This window comes from Balaenoptera acutorostrata, chromosome 2 (assembly GCF_949987535.1).
Source record: "Balaenoptera acutorostrata chromosome 2, mBalAcu1.1, whole genome shotgun sequence".
Classification (NCBI taxonomy): Eukaryota; Metazoa; Chordata; class Mammalia; order Artiodactyla; family Balaenopteridae; genus Balaenoptera; species Balaenoptera acutorostrata.
In genome coordinates, this window is record NC_080065.1 from 178,781,696 (window position 1) to 178,799,333 (window position 17,638).

Sequence of the window (17,638 nt, forward strand, 5' to 3'; positions counted from 1 at the left end):
TCACTGCCACCTTCTGGAGTCTGAGGATCAGAGCCTAATAAGGGGTATTTGTTCAGGAGAAACCTGAGCCGCCTGCATGGTGGAATTCAGGCGGAGGCCAGCAGACAGAGGCTTCCTGCCCTCCCTCCTTCTCCCTGGGGAGAGTAGCCCCAGATCAGAGGATCCCAGGGCGGTTGAAGCTGGGGTTCCCCCTACCAGCCTCCCACTCCCCCCCACAAACACTCCAGGCTCGGGCTCTGTACAATAGGCACTTTATTAGTGGTTGGAATGCAGTTACAAGTAGGGGTGTACGGACAGAATGGGGGAGGGGGCGGCAGTCACTGGAGACAGAAACCCCAGGCTGGGATTTCTCCAGATCCCGGATTGGGATCCTGGATTGGATTGGGGGGGTGGGGCGCCCTTGGGATATGGCGAAGGGGGAACCAGCACACCTGTTCCCCCCAAGTTCAACAAATTTGGCAAAAGGATCCTCAAGGCAAGGTGACTGGGTGGGGGGGGGGTCCCCCCATTTGCCCAGAGCATCTGCCCATCTCCCCACTTCCTCTGAAATCATCCCTTGGGTGGATTCAGTTTCTTTTCTCTCTTACAAAGAGAGCTGTGTCAATAACTGGCAGAGAAGGGCGGCTGGGGGCGGTGGGATTCGGCCCAACCTGCCAGCCAGCCGGTTTCCATTAAGCTGCTATTAGCGACCTCCTCTCCCCTGTTCCACACCAGCTTGATCCCAGCCTCCCTCCCCGGACAGCCTGCCTTCCGTGCCAGGAGACACCCCTACCTGGCACACACACCCCCACCCCAGCCATACCCGAGGAGGGGGCATCGGAAAGCATTCCTCAGTGGCCCCATCTCAGCCGTGATGACAGACAGAAAAAAAGCTAACAGACCCTTTAACGCATGTCCAGGTTAAAAAAATAATAATAAATGCCTGCCGCAGCCGGTAGCCAGTTGTTCAGCCCCGGAAAAGGGTCCTGGCATCCTGGCCGGAGCAGACGCAAGTGAAAGGTGGCCTTCCTGTGGCCACCGCTGCTGCAGACACAAACGCTGTCCTGTCATGAGAGGGGGACAGGAAGCGGAGGGCAGCCCGCAGAGGGCCCTTGCATGTCAGACATCAAGAAGCCTCGCTGGGCTTCTCATCCGGGCCAATGGGGGCTGGAGAGACTCATCGCACAGTCTTGGGGGGTGGGGGGCGGCCGTGAAAACGCGGACTGGCCCTTGGCATAGGGAGGAGATCCCACAAATCCTCCAGGTTCCCGGAAACTGGTGGTAACTGGATGATGGGGAGGGGCAGGAAGGGGGCGGCAGTGATAGGACTTCAGGTCAGCCCGATGGGCTGGGGGTTCTGACCCAGCTGCCGGGCACCCATTGTGAGACTTCCCCGGAGCGGGGGTAGGAGGGCGGGGCCTTTAGGACTCCACTGGCTTCTTGTTGGTCTTGTTCAGAAGCTTCTTGAGGGTGAGAGACATGAAGTAAGGCCTCTCTGCGGTGCCATCGTTCCTCTCCAGGTCCTCCACTGCGGAGAGAGAGGCCCCAGAGCAGGGGGCATGAGGGGAGCCCACGGCAGGGGCCTCAGCGGACAGGGTTGGCGGACAGGGGCCACAGAGAAGCCTCAGAGGGTTAGGAAGCAAGACATGCTGGGACTGGAGGGGGCGGACTGGAGCAGGCTGGGAACTCAACACACACACACCCCCCCACACACACACGCTCCCCACTCCCAGGCCAGGAAGCCCCGCGTGCACCCCCATCTACAGGGAGGAAACAAGGAGGCCTGCGTGGCCTCCAAGCCAGCCTCCCTCTCTACTCCTCGACTTCGCCCCGCTTCCCCTCCTCCTCCGCACTCCCCTTCAACAGGATGTCTCTCAGCTCGGGCGACATGAAGTAGGGTCGCTCCTGAGAGCCGTCATTCCTTTCCAGGTCCTCACCTGGGCTCCCCCCAGGAACCAGCAGGGGGGAAATGGGGGTGGTCAGGAAGGGAAGGAAAGAGGGAGGCAGGGAAGAACAGGGAAGCCAGCAGGCATGGAGGAGAGGAAGAGAAAAGAGAAAACAAAACAAAAAAACACAGACAGATGGAGAGACCAGAGTTAGTGGCAGCCACCGATCCCGCCCGCCCCGCAACAAAGCCGGAAACTCCGAAGCTGAGGGCCCAGGGGCACAGAGTGTTCCAGTTGCAGCCTGGACCAGGGGACAACAGGATGGAGAAGCTCTGAGTGCAGGGGGAAGCTGAGAGGGGGCGCGCCGGGGCCCTAGGATGAGGGAGAGCCAGGCCCTAGGGGAGGCTGCGGGCACTGGGTTGGCATGTGTACCCCCATCGGAGGGAGATGTTCTGCCCAGAGGGGAGAAGGGAGTCAGGGCCCGGGAAGGGTGGGGATGAGGGGTTACTCACAGAAACAGAGGAACAGTGTGTCCACACACATGCCGTAGACACTGAAGAAGCCGTGGGCAATCAGGTAGGAGCCGATGATCACCGTCTAGGCAAGGAGAGACAAGCTGTTTCCACCCCAGCTTCTGCCCAGGGCAACCCCCCACTCACCACCATGTCCCTCCCCAGCTGGGGTTATGGCATTTCCCTGCTGATAAGCCCTTCCTCTGGACCTCCCTGGTGGCGCAGTGGTTAAGAATCTGCGTGCCAATGCAGGGGACACGGGTTCGATCCCTGGTCCAGGAAGATCTCACATGCCTTGGAGCAACTGAGCCTGCGTGCCACAACTACTGAGCCCGCGTGCCACAACTACTGAAGCCTGTGCACCCTAGAGCCCGTGCTCCGCAACAAGAGAAGCCACCGCAATGAGAAGCCCGCGCACCACAACAAAGAGTAGCCCCCACTCGCCACAACTAGAGAAAGCCCGCACGCAGCAAAAAAGACCCAGTGCAGCCAAAAAAAAAAGAAAAAAAAAAAAAAGCCCCTCCTCTTAGTCGTTCCTCTGGCTGCAATTTTATGCATCTTCAGGGCAAGACAGGTTTAATGCTCACAACCCTACTAGACTGTGTCTATCCCGTTTATAACTATATCCCCAGTTGGGACTTCCCTGGTAGTCCAGCGGTTAAGACTGTGCACTTCCACTGCAGGGGATGTGGGTTCGATCCCTGGTCACAGAACTAAGATCCCACGTGCCGTGAGGTGCGGCCAGAAAAATAAATAATTTTTAAAATTTTTGTTAATTTAAAAATAACTATATCCCCAGCAATCTGGAAATTCACGGGGCCTTGGTAGGTACCTGATAAGCATTTATTGACTGAAGTGAGCAGACTTCAGAGAGATTACATAACTTGCCCAGAGTCACTCAGAACTAGCAAATAAAGAACTAAGATAAAAATCGAGGTCACATATATGCACTAATGTGTATAAAATAGATAACTAATAAGAACCTGCTGTATAAAAAATAAATAAAACAAAATTCAAAAAAAAAAAAAATCGAGGTCCCTGGGTGCCAAGGCCTGCACTCAAGATACTGTACTGCTCTTAGGGTGATGACCTAACCCCTCTGTGGCCCCGTCACCTCCCTGCCCTTATCTTCATCTCCTCGCCACTTCACTCCCTCCACACCAGCCACACTGATTTGCTCACTGTTTCTGGCATAGTCCTGCCTCAGGGCTTCCGTACTTGATGCCTCTGCCTGGATGTTGCCTGCATCTCCTTCAGATCTTAGGTGTGACGTCATTTCCACGGGGAAGCCCCCTGGACTCCCACACCTGCCCACATCCTCCACCACAAGCTCTAACAATTGGCTCTCTGTAATTCTGCCCTGTGGCACGTACAGGTTTGCAAGCATGCATCCAATGCGGATCATCATTGGTTAATGTCGATTTACTCCTAAACTGTAAGGCCCTTTTCTTTTTTCTGGCTGCGCGGCATGTGGGATCTTAGTTCCCCGACCAGGGATCGAACCCGTGCCCCCAGCAGTGGAAAAGCAGAGTCCTAACTGCTAGACCGCCAGGGAAGTCCCAAACTGTAAGGCCTTTAAAGGTCATGCCTGGAACGTGGTCGGTACTTAATGTTTGTGTCCCGAATTAACAACTCCCTACCTCTGACCCCCATCCACATCTGTCTAGTCAAAGGAGGCTAGTCCCAACATCTTCTCCCCAACCCCTGTCTGTCCCCAAAAGTTCATACCAGTATAGGGACCCAGTAATAATTGAGGGGTGGTGCTGTGTCCTGCACGATCCTGATTCGGTGGGTGAAGAAGAAGAAAGCCAGGATCCCTGGAGAGGGGGAAGAAACCGGGCTGGTTGAGGGTTCTGGTTAAAGGAAATAGCCCCCCACAAGGAGACCCCAGAGAAGAAGACAGTTATCAGAGAAGACGTGGGGGCCCGACAGCAGCTCACAAGTGGCCCCCAACAGGCTCCCGCAGCTGGACAGGCTCGGTGAGCAGCACTCACCCACACTACCCACGATCAGAAGTTTGCCCAACAGGAAGAGGAAGTCGGTAACTTTGTCCAGGACAGCCACCCTGCAGGGGACAGTAGTAAACAGGCGTGAATGCTGGCTCAGGGCCTGGGGGAGGAGGGAGGTGGCCAGAGGACGGTGTTTTCCCTGACCTGATGATGTTTCTCATGAGCAGGAAGAAGGCGTTTCTGGCTGAGGTGCAGAAGTTGGTGCCGTAGATGGCAATCTGGAGGGAGGTGGGAGGGATGGATCAGGCCCAGTGGGTGGGGAATGAGGGCTCCTCCACCCAGCAGGAGCTGGTGGGTTAGTGCCTGGTCCCAGGCTTACTCACCATGATGTAGGCATTCCTGTTGAGGAATCTGATGAATTTCTCCAGGCACCAGAAGCAACATTTGAGACAGGTCATGAGGAACTTTGCAAACTTGTTCTCCGCAGCTGGTAGATGAGGGAGAGATGCAGAGGTTGAGAGGAGACCCCACTCGGCCTGGTAGGAGCCCCCTACCTCCTTGTTACACACACTTGCCATAGTCCAGGACCCTTAGAGCCCACCTTCTCAAAGAGATGGGGAGAGGAGACTTGATCCAGGACCTCAGGCCCACCCCATAAAACGGGCGTTCAGCCCAGCCTCCAAGACAAGAAGCAGGGACAACCCACACTGCTATCCTGGCCCCGCCTCCAGGGCAGAAGCCAATCCTTGATGCCTCCTTGGCTCCACCCCAAAGTACAACCAATCCCAGCCCAACCCTCTCGTCAGGAACCAATGGTGGCCCAGGCCTCTCGTTCCCGCCCCCTCAGCAGTAAGAACACCCAGTGGGCTCTTTCAGCCACCCCTCCATCACAGGAGCCAATCACTCAAGACCCTCAGCCCCACCCTTTCCCCACCACAGGCAGAAACCAATCTCTGTCCCACCACCTTAGCCCCACCCCCCCAACAAGAACCAATCCTAACCTGCCCCTTAGCCCCCCCCCCCCACCACCTCGGGAGTTACTGCCAACCCTCTGTGGGCCATACCTTTCAGGCGCTGATCCAAGTACTCGAGTATCACTCGGATGATCTGCACGATGGCCAGAATGAGGGAGCCGAAGGCCAGAGAGCCTGTGTGATACCTTTGGGCCGAGGGAGTGGTCAGTGGTCCAGCCAGGCCTCTTCCACTCCATCTCACCCCTACCCCCAGCCCACCGGGGGCCCCACCTGAGCGCCCGGCCGAAGGCAGAGAAGAGCGGGAAGGCAGGCAGGTCATCCGGCTTGTTCAGGGCCCAGTAGTAGGAGGCGAAGGCCCCAGCTAGCGTGACCTGGCCCAGCGCCAGCACGAAGTTGGCCAGCCAGAAGAACATGAAGGCATTGAAGATCTGCAGGCCCAGCAGGGCCCGGTGATAAGTCGACTCACCACCGTAGAAGGCGAACTGGCAGTGGGCTCCAGGGCACAGGCGGGATTCATTGGAGGAGGGGAAGGTCTGTGGGAGGGACGCAGAGCCTGGTCACATCATAGGGGCTAGGGGTTCAGAGTGGGCTCTGAGCATCAGGTCAGACCTGTCAGGTAGACCACGAGATGGGACAGGAGTCACGGGGAACAGAGTTAAGTCAAGGAATTGGGGGTTTAGGATAGGGGTTTTCAAAAGGGCTTCTAGAAACAAGATTAGGGATCATCATCCCAATGGGTGTCAGAGAGGCGGGATAAGCTCTCTTGGGGATCAATGGAGTGGCCATGTGGACAGATCACAAGTGGCAGAGATCAGTGTGAGGACCACAGAAGGCAGGTTAGGGGCTTGTGAAAGGCAAGGACGGGGCTCTAAAGGAAGGACTGACCGTCACTGGGTTAAGAGAGGGGTGTTGGGGCAGGAAATGAAGTCAAGGCGGAGGGGGAGGTGGGTAGATCAGCACTTAGGGGATGGGGGGAGTAGGTGCCAGGCTGGATCTCTTCCTCTCCATGCCACCCACATCTGGCACAGGACATACAGCAGGCACCACATGTTTGCTGAATGGTCCCCAAGTGGGGATGAGAGGCCTTCAGATCAACTATGGGCTGCTAGGGAAATAGCCACCCCCCAACTTCCGGACACCCACCTCAGGGTTGCAGGTTTTTCCAGCAACTGAGCAAGCGGTGTCATTGAAGATCTTATAGACAGCTTCGTTGGAAGTGGACAGAAAGCTAGAGGCTCATTAAGGAACCCAACGTCTGGGATTAGGGACCCACAGGGGCATGTGGCAAAGAATCCATTCCCACACCAGGTTCAGGCTTTGCCCCCAAGATGCAGGTCACCTCCAGGCAAGTGTGGCACTTAGCCCCCAGCCCCGGGGTCGGAGATCAGGGCCTGACGGTGGATACATAGCAGTGCTAGCCCAGTAGGCGATGCAAAGGCACAGCAGGAAGAAGGTGACCAGTGGGTACAGCAAGGAGCACATCACGTATCCCACAGCCCTGGGAGGAGTAGAAACACAGACATCAAGGCCCGAGCAGCCCTGGGACCACCCCAGCCTGACCCCCTGGCACCCCGGCACCCACCTGCTGGCTTCTTTAATGAGTGCAATGGCGATGAGAATTCTCTTCCGCAGAAAGATGAGCAGTAAGATGATAATAACCTCGAGGATGCTCAGAATGATCACTGCGGGAGGGGCAGAGAGTGATCAAGTCCGCCACCTGCCTGGGCTCCCCACTGCCACCCAGGCCTCACTGAATGGGGAGCTGGGACTCACTGAAGGCCATCCAGGTCTGCCGCAAGTGCAGGTACACGCGGAGGTCCGTATGGAAGCCAAGGTCCACCAGGGAGATGTCAGAGCCGGCCTCGCCACGCAGTCGAGCGTACTCCATGTAGCAATGAAATATTCCTGCGTGGGGAACCACCGTGCTATGACTGACCTCAGCCCTCCGACGGCTCCCCCAACATTACAAAGCATGTACAACCACACCCATTTAACAGAAACAAAAACCAAGGCTGAGAGGGGCTGCCATCGCTTGCTGCTGCCTCAGGGCCTTTACTTGCTGTTCCTGCTGCCTGGTTCAGTCTCTCCCCAACTGGATCCTCACATCCTCTCGTCCCTGCTCAAATGTCACCTTCTCATGAGACCTTCTGGGATCTCTTCCCTCATTTAGAATCATACCCTCTTACATTCCAATTTCTTATCCCCCTTCACAGCTTTGACATCCCAGAGGTTTTCTGGTTTGTTTCTTGCCCATCTTGCCCACACCCTCTGGAATATAAGCTCCACAAAAGTAAGGATCTGTCCTGTTTTATTCACTGCTGTAAGCCCAGGACATAGAAGACTGCCCAGAACATAGTAGTCATTCAGTACATGACGGATGAATGAATGAGTGAATAGATGCCAGGATGCTGTGTAGCCTGACGCTTTCCTGACCCCTCTGCCATCCTGTAACAATGATTCATGGGTGGGGAGGCAGGACACGGGTGCTAACATCCAGTGGGGTAGCATTAGGGATTTTCACCATTCCCCTTAGCTCTGGTAGAAGAAAGTTATAAAGTACAGATAAAGTACAAAAAGCTAGTCACCAAAACTGCCAGCACCCAGCTAGAAACCACTATTAACGAATATTTTGGGAATTCCCTGGCAGTCCACTGGTTAGGACTCCGCACTTCCACTGCAGGAGGCATGGGTTCAATCCCTGGTCAGGGAACTAAGATCCCGCGTGCTGCACGGCATGGCCAAAATAAAAAAAAAAAAATTTTTTTTAATGAATATTTTAACATCTGTGTCTCCAGTGTAGGTTGCACATCCAGCATCTTTCCTCCTGGAAAGTTTAAATGAATAAACAGAACATGAAGCACTGGCTTCCGAGCACTGCCTCTGAGTTCCACAGGCCTCAGGCCCTCCCGCATCTCATCCGCAGACTGTCTTCTTCTCATTAAATCTCCTAACTAATAAATACTAATTATCCCCAATTTATAGAGAAGGAAATTGAGGCATGGGGAGGTTGAGTCACTTGCCCAAGGTCACAGAGCAAGGAATTGGCAGAGCCAGCATTTGAACCCTGGGCTTTCTGGTGCCAGAGCATGTGGCCTTAACCACTGTGCAAAATGGTATACTTTAGAATGAACTTGCTGTTGATGAAATACAGATCCAGTCCTGCTTGGGAAGATTATGATTTAATGGTTGTTTCCAAGTATCTGCTCTCATAAACAATGTTGAGATGAATATCTTCACAAATATTCCAGATAAAAGATGGAGGATGTCTGATGGCTCAGGAGAAGTTTCGTTTTGTTTTTTTTTTCGGCTGTGCCACAGGGCTTGGAGGATCTTAGTTCTCCAACCAGGGATCAAACCCAGGCCCCATCAGTGGAAGCGCCAAGTCCTAACCACTGGACCACCAGGGACTTTCCTCAAGAGAAGATTCTTGATGGGCCAATGACAGCTCAAAGGGCATAGGCATTTTGCAGACTGTGGGGCGGGGAGGACACAGGGAGGGAGAGACGTACCGTAGCCTAGGACCAAAATCACCATGACGATCATCACCCAGACCATAATGCCAGCCAAGAAGCGGAGCAGGACGATGAACAGGAGGCTCAACACCATGGCGATGGCCAGGCCTCTGGGGGATAAAATGGGTGCATGAGCGGACCCCATCCCCTCGCCAGTCTCAGACAGGGCAGCCCAATGAGGGCTACCTTCCCTCTCAACTTACATGATAATCCAGTACCAGGAGACTGTGTAATCTTCAAATATCCGCATGGCCAGCTGCCGGGCCTCCAGGACTCCATTGGCCTTCCTGGGGGAAGGCAGACAAGGCTTTAGGTCGGACCCCGCTCCCTGATTGGGCCAGCCCCAGGGGATGCCCTGTCCCACCCAGGAAAATGCGATGCCAGTATGGTGGGTCATGGTCCTCACTTGGCGCCTTCCACCAGCTCTGTGATGTTTTTCCGAGAGCCATGCCCATCCTCATAGGTTGTCTCGTTGCCCACCATGAGGACCCCCTTGTGGCTGTGGATGGCTGGGAAGCACCGCCGGGCCACTGCACAGAGTGGGGGATAGGACCAGTCAGGCTGAGCCCCTGAAACCTCCCCACGCCCCTCCCAAGCTCACGGGACCCCAGACTCACGGGGTTTGCTGGGGGTGAGGACGGCGGGGCAGTCGCCATCTCGGAGGACCTCGGCCACACCCTGCCAAGAGACAGGGAGGGGGTCAATCCTGCGGGCCAGCATTCTCGACCTGCCCCTGCCTGGGCAGTTATCTGCTTACCTTGTTGTTCTGGAAGCCAGGCACACAGAACTTCTTGTAGTACTCAAAGTCCTGGGATCTGCGAGCGTTCAGGTAGGTGAGGTAACGGTCAGGACATTTCTCCACGCAGATCTTGGGGGGGCAGGAGGCAGGGGTTGAGTGGGGTCCGGATAGACACCTGATCGCCTCTCAAGACAGAGGTCCCACCCCCTTCCCCCTATTCACCAGGGAGAGAGAAAGGGCTGGGAGAGAAGCTGCCGCTACAGGGGGAAAAGGACCTGATGGTGGAAGGGGGGGGACAGGAAAGAGGGGGGGAGGGGACGAGTTACCTGGGGGGTGGGACACTGGAATTCCAGCAGGACCAGGGGGCTGGCACACTTCACAATGTTGAAATAAAACAGGAAGGGTTTGTTCCTGGGGTTGGGGAAGGGAGATGGAAACTGTCAAGACTCCTCAATCAGCCTATATAGACTATCTTAATGAAAACAACAACAACAATAATAACCACAGCAGCAGCAACTCCATGCCAGGTGCTCTTCTAAGCACTGGACATGTGCTGGCTCATCTAACCATCACAACAGCCCCATGAGAGTGGGACTGTCATGATCCCCATTTCAGAGATAAGGAAAATGAGACCCAGAGAGGTTGAGACACTTGCCATAGGTCACACAGCCAGGGAATGGCACAGCTTGGATTGAACTTGCTCTTTTACCTCAACTATTCATCACCCGCGGACATCAGATCCGGGACTGTCTCCTCTCTGTCTCTCCCCTAAAATGTGGGCCACCAGAGGACAAGACTTTGAATGTCTCATTTAGTGCTATGTCCCCAAGGCCTAGAACAGAGGCTGGGGATGGCGGGAGTTTTATAAATACTTGTTGACTGGACTAGTGGATGGATGGAGGCAAGGAAAGCCTAGAACCTTCTCCCCAGTGCTCATGAAGCTCTCCCGCACACTCCTCTCCAGACCCAGCAAGCCCCAAGGAGCCAGACTCACTCATTTTTCGTGCCCTTCTGCCCGCAGAACTCGCCTCGGCTATCAGTGGGGTAGATCACTTTTCGAGGGTCCCCATGAGTCCAAGCTGTGGAGGGATCCAGGGATGCTGAGGGGCTGCCATTCCTTAGCACCAGCCCCACTTCTGCCCCAGAGGCGGTGGCTTGCCCTTCCACCCTGGAACCCCAATCCCATCCCCTCCTTTGCTCACCTATGATGCCTACAGCCACATAGCCCACAATGGCCAGGAGGAGGAACACACAGCAAATGACGTCTGTGCAGCCTCTGGGGAGCAAGAGACCGTGTCAGGGTGGGAGTACTGGTGCCCTGGATATCATGGACCCATCCTGCCTTGTACACACATATAGGTATGTGTTATTTGGACATATGTTCCTGAGTGGTACCAATGCTGTGCCGAAGGGCACGTGCATTTTAAATAGTAATACCTTTCATTGCAGCACTATTTACAATAGCCAAGATATGGAAGCAACCTAAGTGCCCATGCATAGATCAATGGATAAAGATGTGGTGTATATGTATACAGTAGAATATTACTCAGCCCCCCATAAAGGATGAAATCTTGCCATTTGCAGCAGCATGGAATAGATCTGGAGGATATTCTGCAACGTGAAATAAGTCAGACAGAGAAACAAATAACGTATGCTTTCACTTATATGTGGAATCTAAAAAATGAAACAAATGAACAAACAAAACAAACAGAAACAGACTCATAGATGCAGAGAACAAACTGGCAGTTGTCAGACTAGAGGTGGGTGGGGGATGGATGAAACAGGTAGAGGGGATTAAGAGGTACAAACTTCCAACTACAAAATAAATAAGTCATGGGGATGTAATATACACATAGGGAATACAGTCAATAATACTGTAACAACTTTGGGGACGTCCCTTGTGGCGCAGTGGATAAGACTCCGTGCACCCAATGCAGGGCGCCCGGGTTTGATCCCTGGTCAGGAAACTAGAGCCCACATGCATGCCACAACTAGGAGTTCGCATGCCACAACTAAGGAGCCCTGGAGCCACAACTAAGAAGCCCACATGCTGCAACTAAGGAGCCAACGAGCTGCAACTAAGGAGCCCACCTGCCATAACTAAGACCCAGCACAACCAAATAAATAAATAAATAAATATTTTTAAAAAATATATTGTAACAACTTTGTATGGTGATGGGTGGTAACTGGTCTGATTGCAGTGATCATTTCATAATGTATAAAAATATCAAATTACTATGTTGCACACCTGAAACTAATAACATTGTATATTAATTATAACTCAATAAAAAAAAACTAAAAAATAAATTTTAATACCTCATGCTACACTGTCCTCAAAGCAGGTTGCAGCAATGTTCAGCTCTCTTTTGATTAAGTGCCCATTTCCCTACATCCTTACCAGCATAGCATATTAATGTTTTTTAAAAGTGAAGCTATTTTGTGGTGATCAGTTTGTAATGTATAGAAATACTGAATCACTATGCTGTGCACCAGGAACTAACATAGTGATGTAGGTCAATTATACTTCAAAAACAAACTAACTCATAGAAAAAGATATCAGATTTGTGGTTACCAGAGGTGGCAGTTGGGGAGTGGAAGGGGGCATTGGATGAAGGTATTCAAAAGGTACAAACTTCCAATGATAAGATAAATAAGTAAATAAGTGATGTAATGTACACATGGTAAATATAATGTTGTATGATATATATGAAAGTTGTTAAGAGAGGAAATTTTAAGAGTTCTCATCACAAGGAGAAGTTATTTTTTTCTTTTTCTTTTCTTTCATATCTATATGAGATCATGGATGTTCACTAAACTTTTTGTGGTAATCATTTCATGATATATGTAAACCAAATCATTATGCTGGGGCTTCCCTGGTGGCGCAGTGGTTGAGAATCCGCCTGCCAATGCAGGGACACAGGTTCAAGCCCTGATCTGGGAAGATCCCACATGCTGCGGAGCAAGTAAGCCCGTGCGCCACGACTACTGAGCCTGCGCTCTAGAGCCCGCGAGCCACAACTACTGAGCCCACATGCCACAATTACTGAAGCCTGCGCGCCTAGAGCCCATGCTCCACAAGAGAAGTCCTCGCAATGAGAAGCCCGCGCACCGCAATGAAGAGTAGCCCCCACTCGAGGGAACTAGAGAAAGTCTGCGCGCAGCAACAAAGACCCAACGCAGCCAAAAATTTTTTAAAAATTTTAAAAATTAAAAAATCATTATGCTGTAGACCTTAAACTTATTCAGTACTGTATGTCAATTATATCTCAATAAAACTGGAAGAAAAAATGAAAACAAAAACCCATAAGTTTCACCATGTTAGCACTTACTAAAAAGAAAAAATTAAACTATTGTTATTATCATAAGATTAAATACGAACATGATAAAATTTAAACCATACAGGAATGTACATAACCAATAACTGTCTCCCACATAACCCTCCTCTCCAGGAGTAACCTGTGTTAATGATTTCTAGTGAGTTCTTTTTATTTTTTTTTAATTTTTATTTATTTTTGACTGTGTTGGGTCTTCATTTCTGTGCTAGGGCTTTCTCTAGTTGCGGCAAGCGGGGGCCACTCTTCATCGCGGTGTGCAGGCCTCTCACTATTGTGGCCTCTCTTGTTGCGGAGCACAGGCTCCAGACGCGCAGGCTCAGTAGTTGTGGCTCACGGGCCTAGTTGCTCCGCAGCATGTGGGATCTTCCCAGACCAGGGCTTGAACCCGTGTCCCCTGCATTAGCAGGCAGATTCTCAACCAAGGCACCACCAGGGAAGCCCTCTAGTGAGTTCTTTATTCACTGGTACAAATGTTTTCAAAAAAAACTTTTTTTGGTTAACTCAAGTATGATTATGATACACCCACTGTTTGTGTCTTGTTTTTTTTTACTAATATATTGAGAGGGATCCAAGTGACTATTTAGAAAGGCTCTTGCACATTTTAACAGCTGTGTAATAAAATAACCTAAGGATGCACTGTAATGTATCTAACTAGTTCCAAGAGATGCAACTCATATTGTTGGTTTTTGCCATTTTCAAAAAGGCAGCAGTATCATACAATTTTGCCCATCTATGCAAGGTGTACTGAGAGAATTTTTTTCATAGAATTTTAATCTCTGGAACAAAGCCGTACATCAAAAAAAAAAGAAAAAGTCATATTTCCAAATTCCCTCCAAAAAAGACTATCAATTAGTTTCAGAGCAGAATGTGTCAATCTTTTTTTAAATTGAGGTAACATTGATTTATAACATTATGTAAGTTTCATGTGTACAACATTATATTTCTACTTCTGTATACCCTAGTGTGTCAATCTTTTTAGCCTCTGCCAATCTGTGATGGGGAAATTCTATTTGGTTACTGTTTTAAATTACATTCCTTTACTTTCCAGTGAGTTTGAGCATTTCTCCATAACTCCACTGTTTACAGTATTTCTTGTTCTATAAATGATCTGTTCCAGTCTTTCGCCTGAATTTTAAAAATTCATTTGTAAAGACTTTGTATATTAAGGAAATTCCTTTATCATTCTTTTATCATTCTTTTATCTTTTAAGTTCTTTTATCGTTAAGTTGCAAATATTTATCACCAGGTTGTTGGAGTACAAATGTGGAGGTGTGTAAAGAAACAGGGGTGGAGGCAGTGTTAGTAGAGACCCCTCCCCTCTCAGGAACCCAGACGGCTTACCTGTTGTAAATGGGTCCTTTGAAGGTGGGGTCATACTTCTGTGGTGTTCCTGAAATTCAGCAAGATTGAGCTCAGTGATCCAAGATGGGGCTGGCAGACCACCCTTCCCCAGATGTTCCTAGGGGTGTCTTGGCCACGGAGAAGTAAGATTCAGAGATCCTGCGGATTTTCTGTGAACAGCCCGATTTATCACCTGGCGACCACTCACTGGGAGGGGGTTGGAAAAAGGGCTACCAGCGAGCCCGGTGGAGAGGGGAGAGTCCAAGGTGGGATCTGGAGATGGTTCTCACAGGAGTCCTGGGGAGGCTGCGAGGACAGACCCTTCGGATGAAGGAGTTTGGAGGGACCTCCGGGCGGGCGTTGGGGTGAAGGGTGTTGCCAGGTGACGATGGGGGGTGGGGGATACAGGCTGAGATCTGCAATTCCGCTCCCTCCTCGTCCCCCCACCCCAGGTCCTCCCGCTGCCCCCTCCCCCTCCAAGTTGCCAGGCCCGGGCGCGGGAGCGGGCCGCTGCCTACCGTGCTTCCCGTAGTAATGCTGCCGCTCGCCCCCCATCCCTGCGGGCGCCCTGCCCCGACGAGCGCCTGCCGGATCGCGCTCCCTCTCAGCCCTCGGGTCCGGACGCACGGGAGTCCCGAGGGAGGGACCGAGGGACCGACTGACGGCGGCTCCTCCCAGCAGAGTCAGGCGGGGCGGCCCAAACCGGTCAGACCGGCCCTAGCAGAGCGGCTGCCTCGGACGGACTGGACCACGGAACGGAGGGAGGGAGAGAGGGAGGGAGGAGAGGGCCGGGCGGGGCGGCAGCTGCTCCCGTCACTCACCCGCCGCCCGATTTAGCCCTCTCCGCAACCCCCCCGCCCAGCCCCCACCCGGGGAACTCTGTGGCTTCACTCTGTGGCTTCACCCTGTGGCCTGGGCTAGCCCCCTGCCCCCAGCCAGGCGACAGCGCCCTAGAACATCTCTCAACCCTGGAAAGCGCCTAATCATTGTCCCATTCTCCAGGTATGGAAACTGAGGCATAGGGAGGTCAGTGTCTAGCCAGGCACAGCAAAACTGGCAGATGGCTTAACCCGAACAACCAATGACAGAGTATTTGGGCTGAAAACTCTCCAACCTGTGGATGCATTTTTTTAAAAAGTAAATGCCAACAGTTAAATATTGGGACAGTCCATATAAAAATCCACATCCCTGTCTCTTGAAAACTGCCAAATTAGGACTGACAGCCCCCAGTGCCACATCCCTTCCTGGCATTGCCCCCAGCTGGTCCCTTTGTGGCCCCCAAGGCTACACACCTCAGCTCACCACCCTTGCACACTCTCACAGTCGATAATCCTGAAGCCACTGCTTTGAAGAACACGTATTTATTGAGCGTCTATTGGGTACAGTGGCATGTGAGAGACCCAGTCTTGTGGGTCTGCTCTTGTGGAGCTGATATCCTACCGGGTGGCCCTGGCTTTGAATGTTCCTGCCCCATCTGAGCCCGAGGATACTCAGGCCAGGGCCTTGCCTTCTCTGAGCCTCAGCTTCCTCAACTGTGAAATGGGTCTAAAGCATAAAACCAAAACCAGCCAAAGACCAGGCATGGGATACCAAGAAGTATACAGTTGGCATGGATGTAGTATATTGTCAGTGTAGGAATACTCAGCGGATGTGGACGTATACAGTAGGTATGGGGGTACTGCCAGCATGGGGTATACAGCCCACATGGAGGTATACAATTCGGGGTGTTTAATCAGTTTGGGGTGTACAGTAGGGGTAGCGGTATACAGCTGGTGGGAGGCATACAGTCAGCGGGGAGTTGTACAGCTGGTGTGAGGGTACACAGTCCGCATAGCATTCCCAGTCAGCTGGCTACACCCCCTACACCAACCATCCACCCCTGCGCCAGCTGTATACTCTCTTGATCATGTGCCTGTTCAAACTGCATCTCCCAACAGCCCTTGGGGCCAGTTGTATACTTCATAGTACAACCAGCTCTACAGGTGATGTGGCGTGATACAGCCGGCGTCAGGGTATAGTCAGCAGGAGGAGCTATCCAGTGTGGCGCATACAGCCAGCATGGGGTTATAAGAGAACAGTTGGTGCTCAATAATCGTACCTGTTGCTTCAGAGTCAGGCACCCCCTGATGGGGCTCTGGTCACCAACTCAGCTTGTCCCTAGAGAAATGTCACACACACCCCCCCCCCCCAGTGGCTTCTAGCTGTGGAGGCCCCACCTGCCCCCTGGCCCACAGGCTTCAGCAAACAGGCGAGGCCCAAGGCTCCAAGCCATGCCCTTGGGTGACCAGGCCTCCCAAAGTAGCCCTGTGGTTGCCACGGTCCCTGCCAGCCCAAAGGCCGGCTGGTCCCACCCCGCCCAGTGCAAGCAGTGCCCAGGCCACAGCCTCTCTCTTCCCAGATACGCTAGGTCCCCGGGGGACACTCTTGCAAACTCCGGCCTTCAGCCACCAGCTCCACCCTGATGATGCTCAAATATGGGTCCCTGGGGAGGGACCCAGGGGTCCCTGGGGAGGGCCTCACTCCTGAGCAGCACGACCCTGTGACACCTGCCCCCCAGCACCCTACATGGGGGTCTCATGGGCACCTCCCACTCAGCATGACCACATCGAGCCCCCATTGTCCCCCAAGCTGCTCTGTCCTCCTGAGTGCTCAGGCTGGAAACCTGGGACACCTCTCTCTTTGCTTCACATCAGCTTTGCCTTCAGAATCTATTCAGGATCCAACCACTCTCACCCCCTGTTTGGCTCCCACCCTTGTCACACGGCTGTCGTCTCCTGCCTGGACAGTGCAGGTGCCTCCACCCTGGTCTCTCAGCTTCTACACTTGTCCCCCACTGTCCATTCCCCCACAGGGGCCAGAGGAGCCTGTGAACACCCGAGTCAGGGCACTCCCTCCTCTGCCCTGAACCCTCTATGGCTCCCATCTCACTCTGAGGAAAAGCCCAACTCCTCACCATTCCCACAAGGCCCTGCCTGCTCTGCCCTGTCCCCTCCTCCCTGCCTTCACCCCCTCCCACTCTCCCCTTTCCTTGCTCCGTTCCAGCCTCACTGGCACCCTGGTTATACTGTAGGTTATACTGGTTACACTGTACACTGCTTTTTAAACTTTTTCACATTTATTAAAGGTTTTGACCATGAGGGCTTCATAAAATGTCATGAAATTCTGTTTGCCATCTAACCGTCTACTTCTAAATAGGAGACAAACACTAGTATAGCAACCGTTTTAACGTGGAAAATTTTTTAAATTTTTTGAGAAAAGAATGATGTATTTATATTTTATTCCTTTTTGAATTTCAACCCTCAAAATATTCCAGCAAAAAAATCGGGGGAGGTTGGGCTGGGTCTCCTTCAATGGGCATCTGTTGCCCAGGAGGATGGTGGACTTGCCCTCACCCAGGCCACCACCAGCCCA

At 52.5% G+C, this 17,638-nt stretch overlaps 1 protein-coding gene across 3 annotated transcripts in view; it reads right to left on the reverse strand.

Moving 5' to 3' along the window:
• Positions 1-234: 234 nt before the first annotated feature.
• The window catches only part of SLC44A2 (solute carrier family 44 member 2), a 28,316-nt gene continuing 10,912 nt past the window's right edge, over positions 235-17,638 (reverse strand). Inside the window, exons 1-22 of one of the 3 annotated variants that reach the window (XM_057540942.1) lie at positions 14,746-14,980; positions 14,228-14,276; positions 10,754-10,827; positions 10,546-10,630; positions 9,878-9,962; positions 9,570-9,680; positions 9,430-9,490; positions 9,219-9,342; positions 9,016-9,099; positions 8,810-8,922; positions 7,074-7,205; positions 6,883-6,982; positions 6,706-6,798; positions 6,444-6,528; positions 5,571-5,833; positions 5,391-5,485; positions 4,710-4,813; positions 4,531-4,604; positions 4,372-4,442; positions 4,106-4,194; positions 2,378-2,462; positions 235-1,916 (exon numbers count right to left, since the gene is read on the reverse strand). In XM_057540942.1, coding sequence (XP_057396925.1) covers positions 1,792-1,916; positions 2,378-2,462; positions 4,106-4,194; positions 4,372-4,442; positions 4,531-4,604; positions 4,710-4,813; positions 5,391-5,485; positions 5,571-5,833; positions 6,444-6,528; positions 6,706-6,798; positions 6,883-6,982; positions 7,074-7,205; positions 8,810-8,922; positions 9,016-9,099; positions 9,219-9,342; positions 9,430-9,490; positions 9,570-9,680; positions 9,878-9,962; positions 10,546-10,630; positions 10,754-10,827; positions 14,228-14,276; positions 14,746-14,782 — 2,139 coding nt within the window. In that variant the 5' untranslated portion in view covers positions 14,783-14,980 and the 3' untranslated portion in view covers positions 235-1,791. Of the gene's footprint in view, positions 1,917-2,377; positions 2,463-4,105; positions 4,195-4,371; positions 4,443-4,530; positions 4,605-4,709; positions 4,814-5,390; positions 5,486-5,570; positions 5,834-6,443; positions 6,529-6,705; positions 6,799-6,882; positions 6,983-7,073; positions 7,206-8,809; positions 8,923-9,015; positions 9,100-9,218; positions 9,343-9,429; positions 9,491-9,569; positions 9,681-9,877; positions 9,963-10,545; positions 10,631-10,753; positions 10,828-14,227; positions 14,277-14,745; positions 14,981-17,638 lie in introns of those variants that run through there. The other 2 variants (XM_057540944.1, XM_057540943.1) reach the window with 2 other exon arrangements.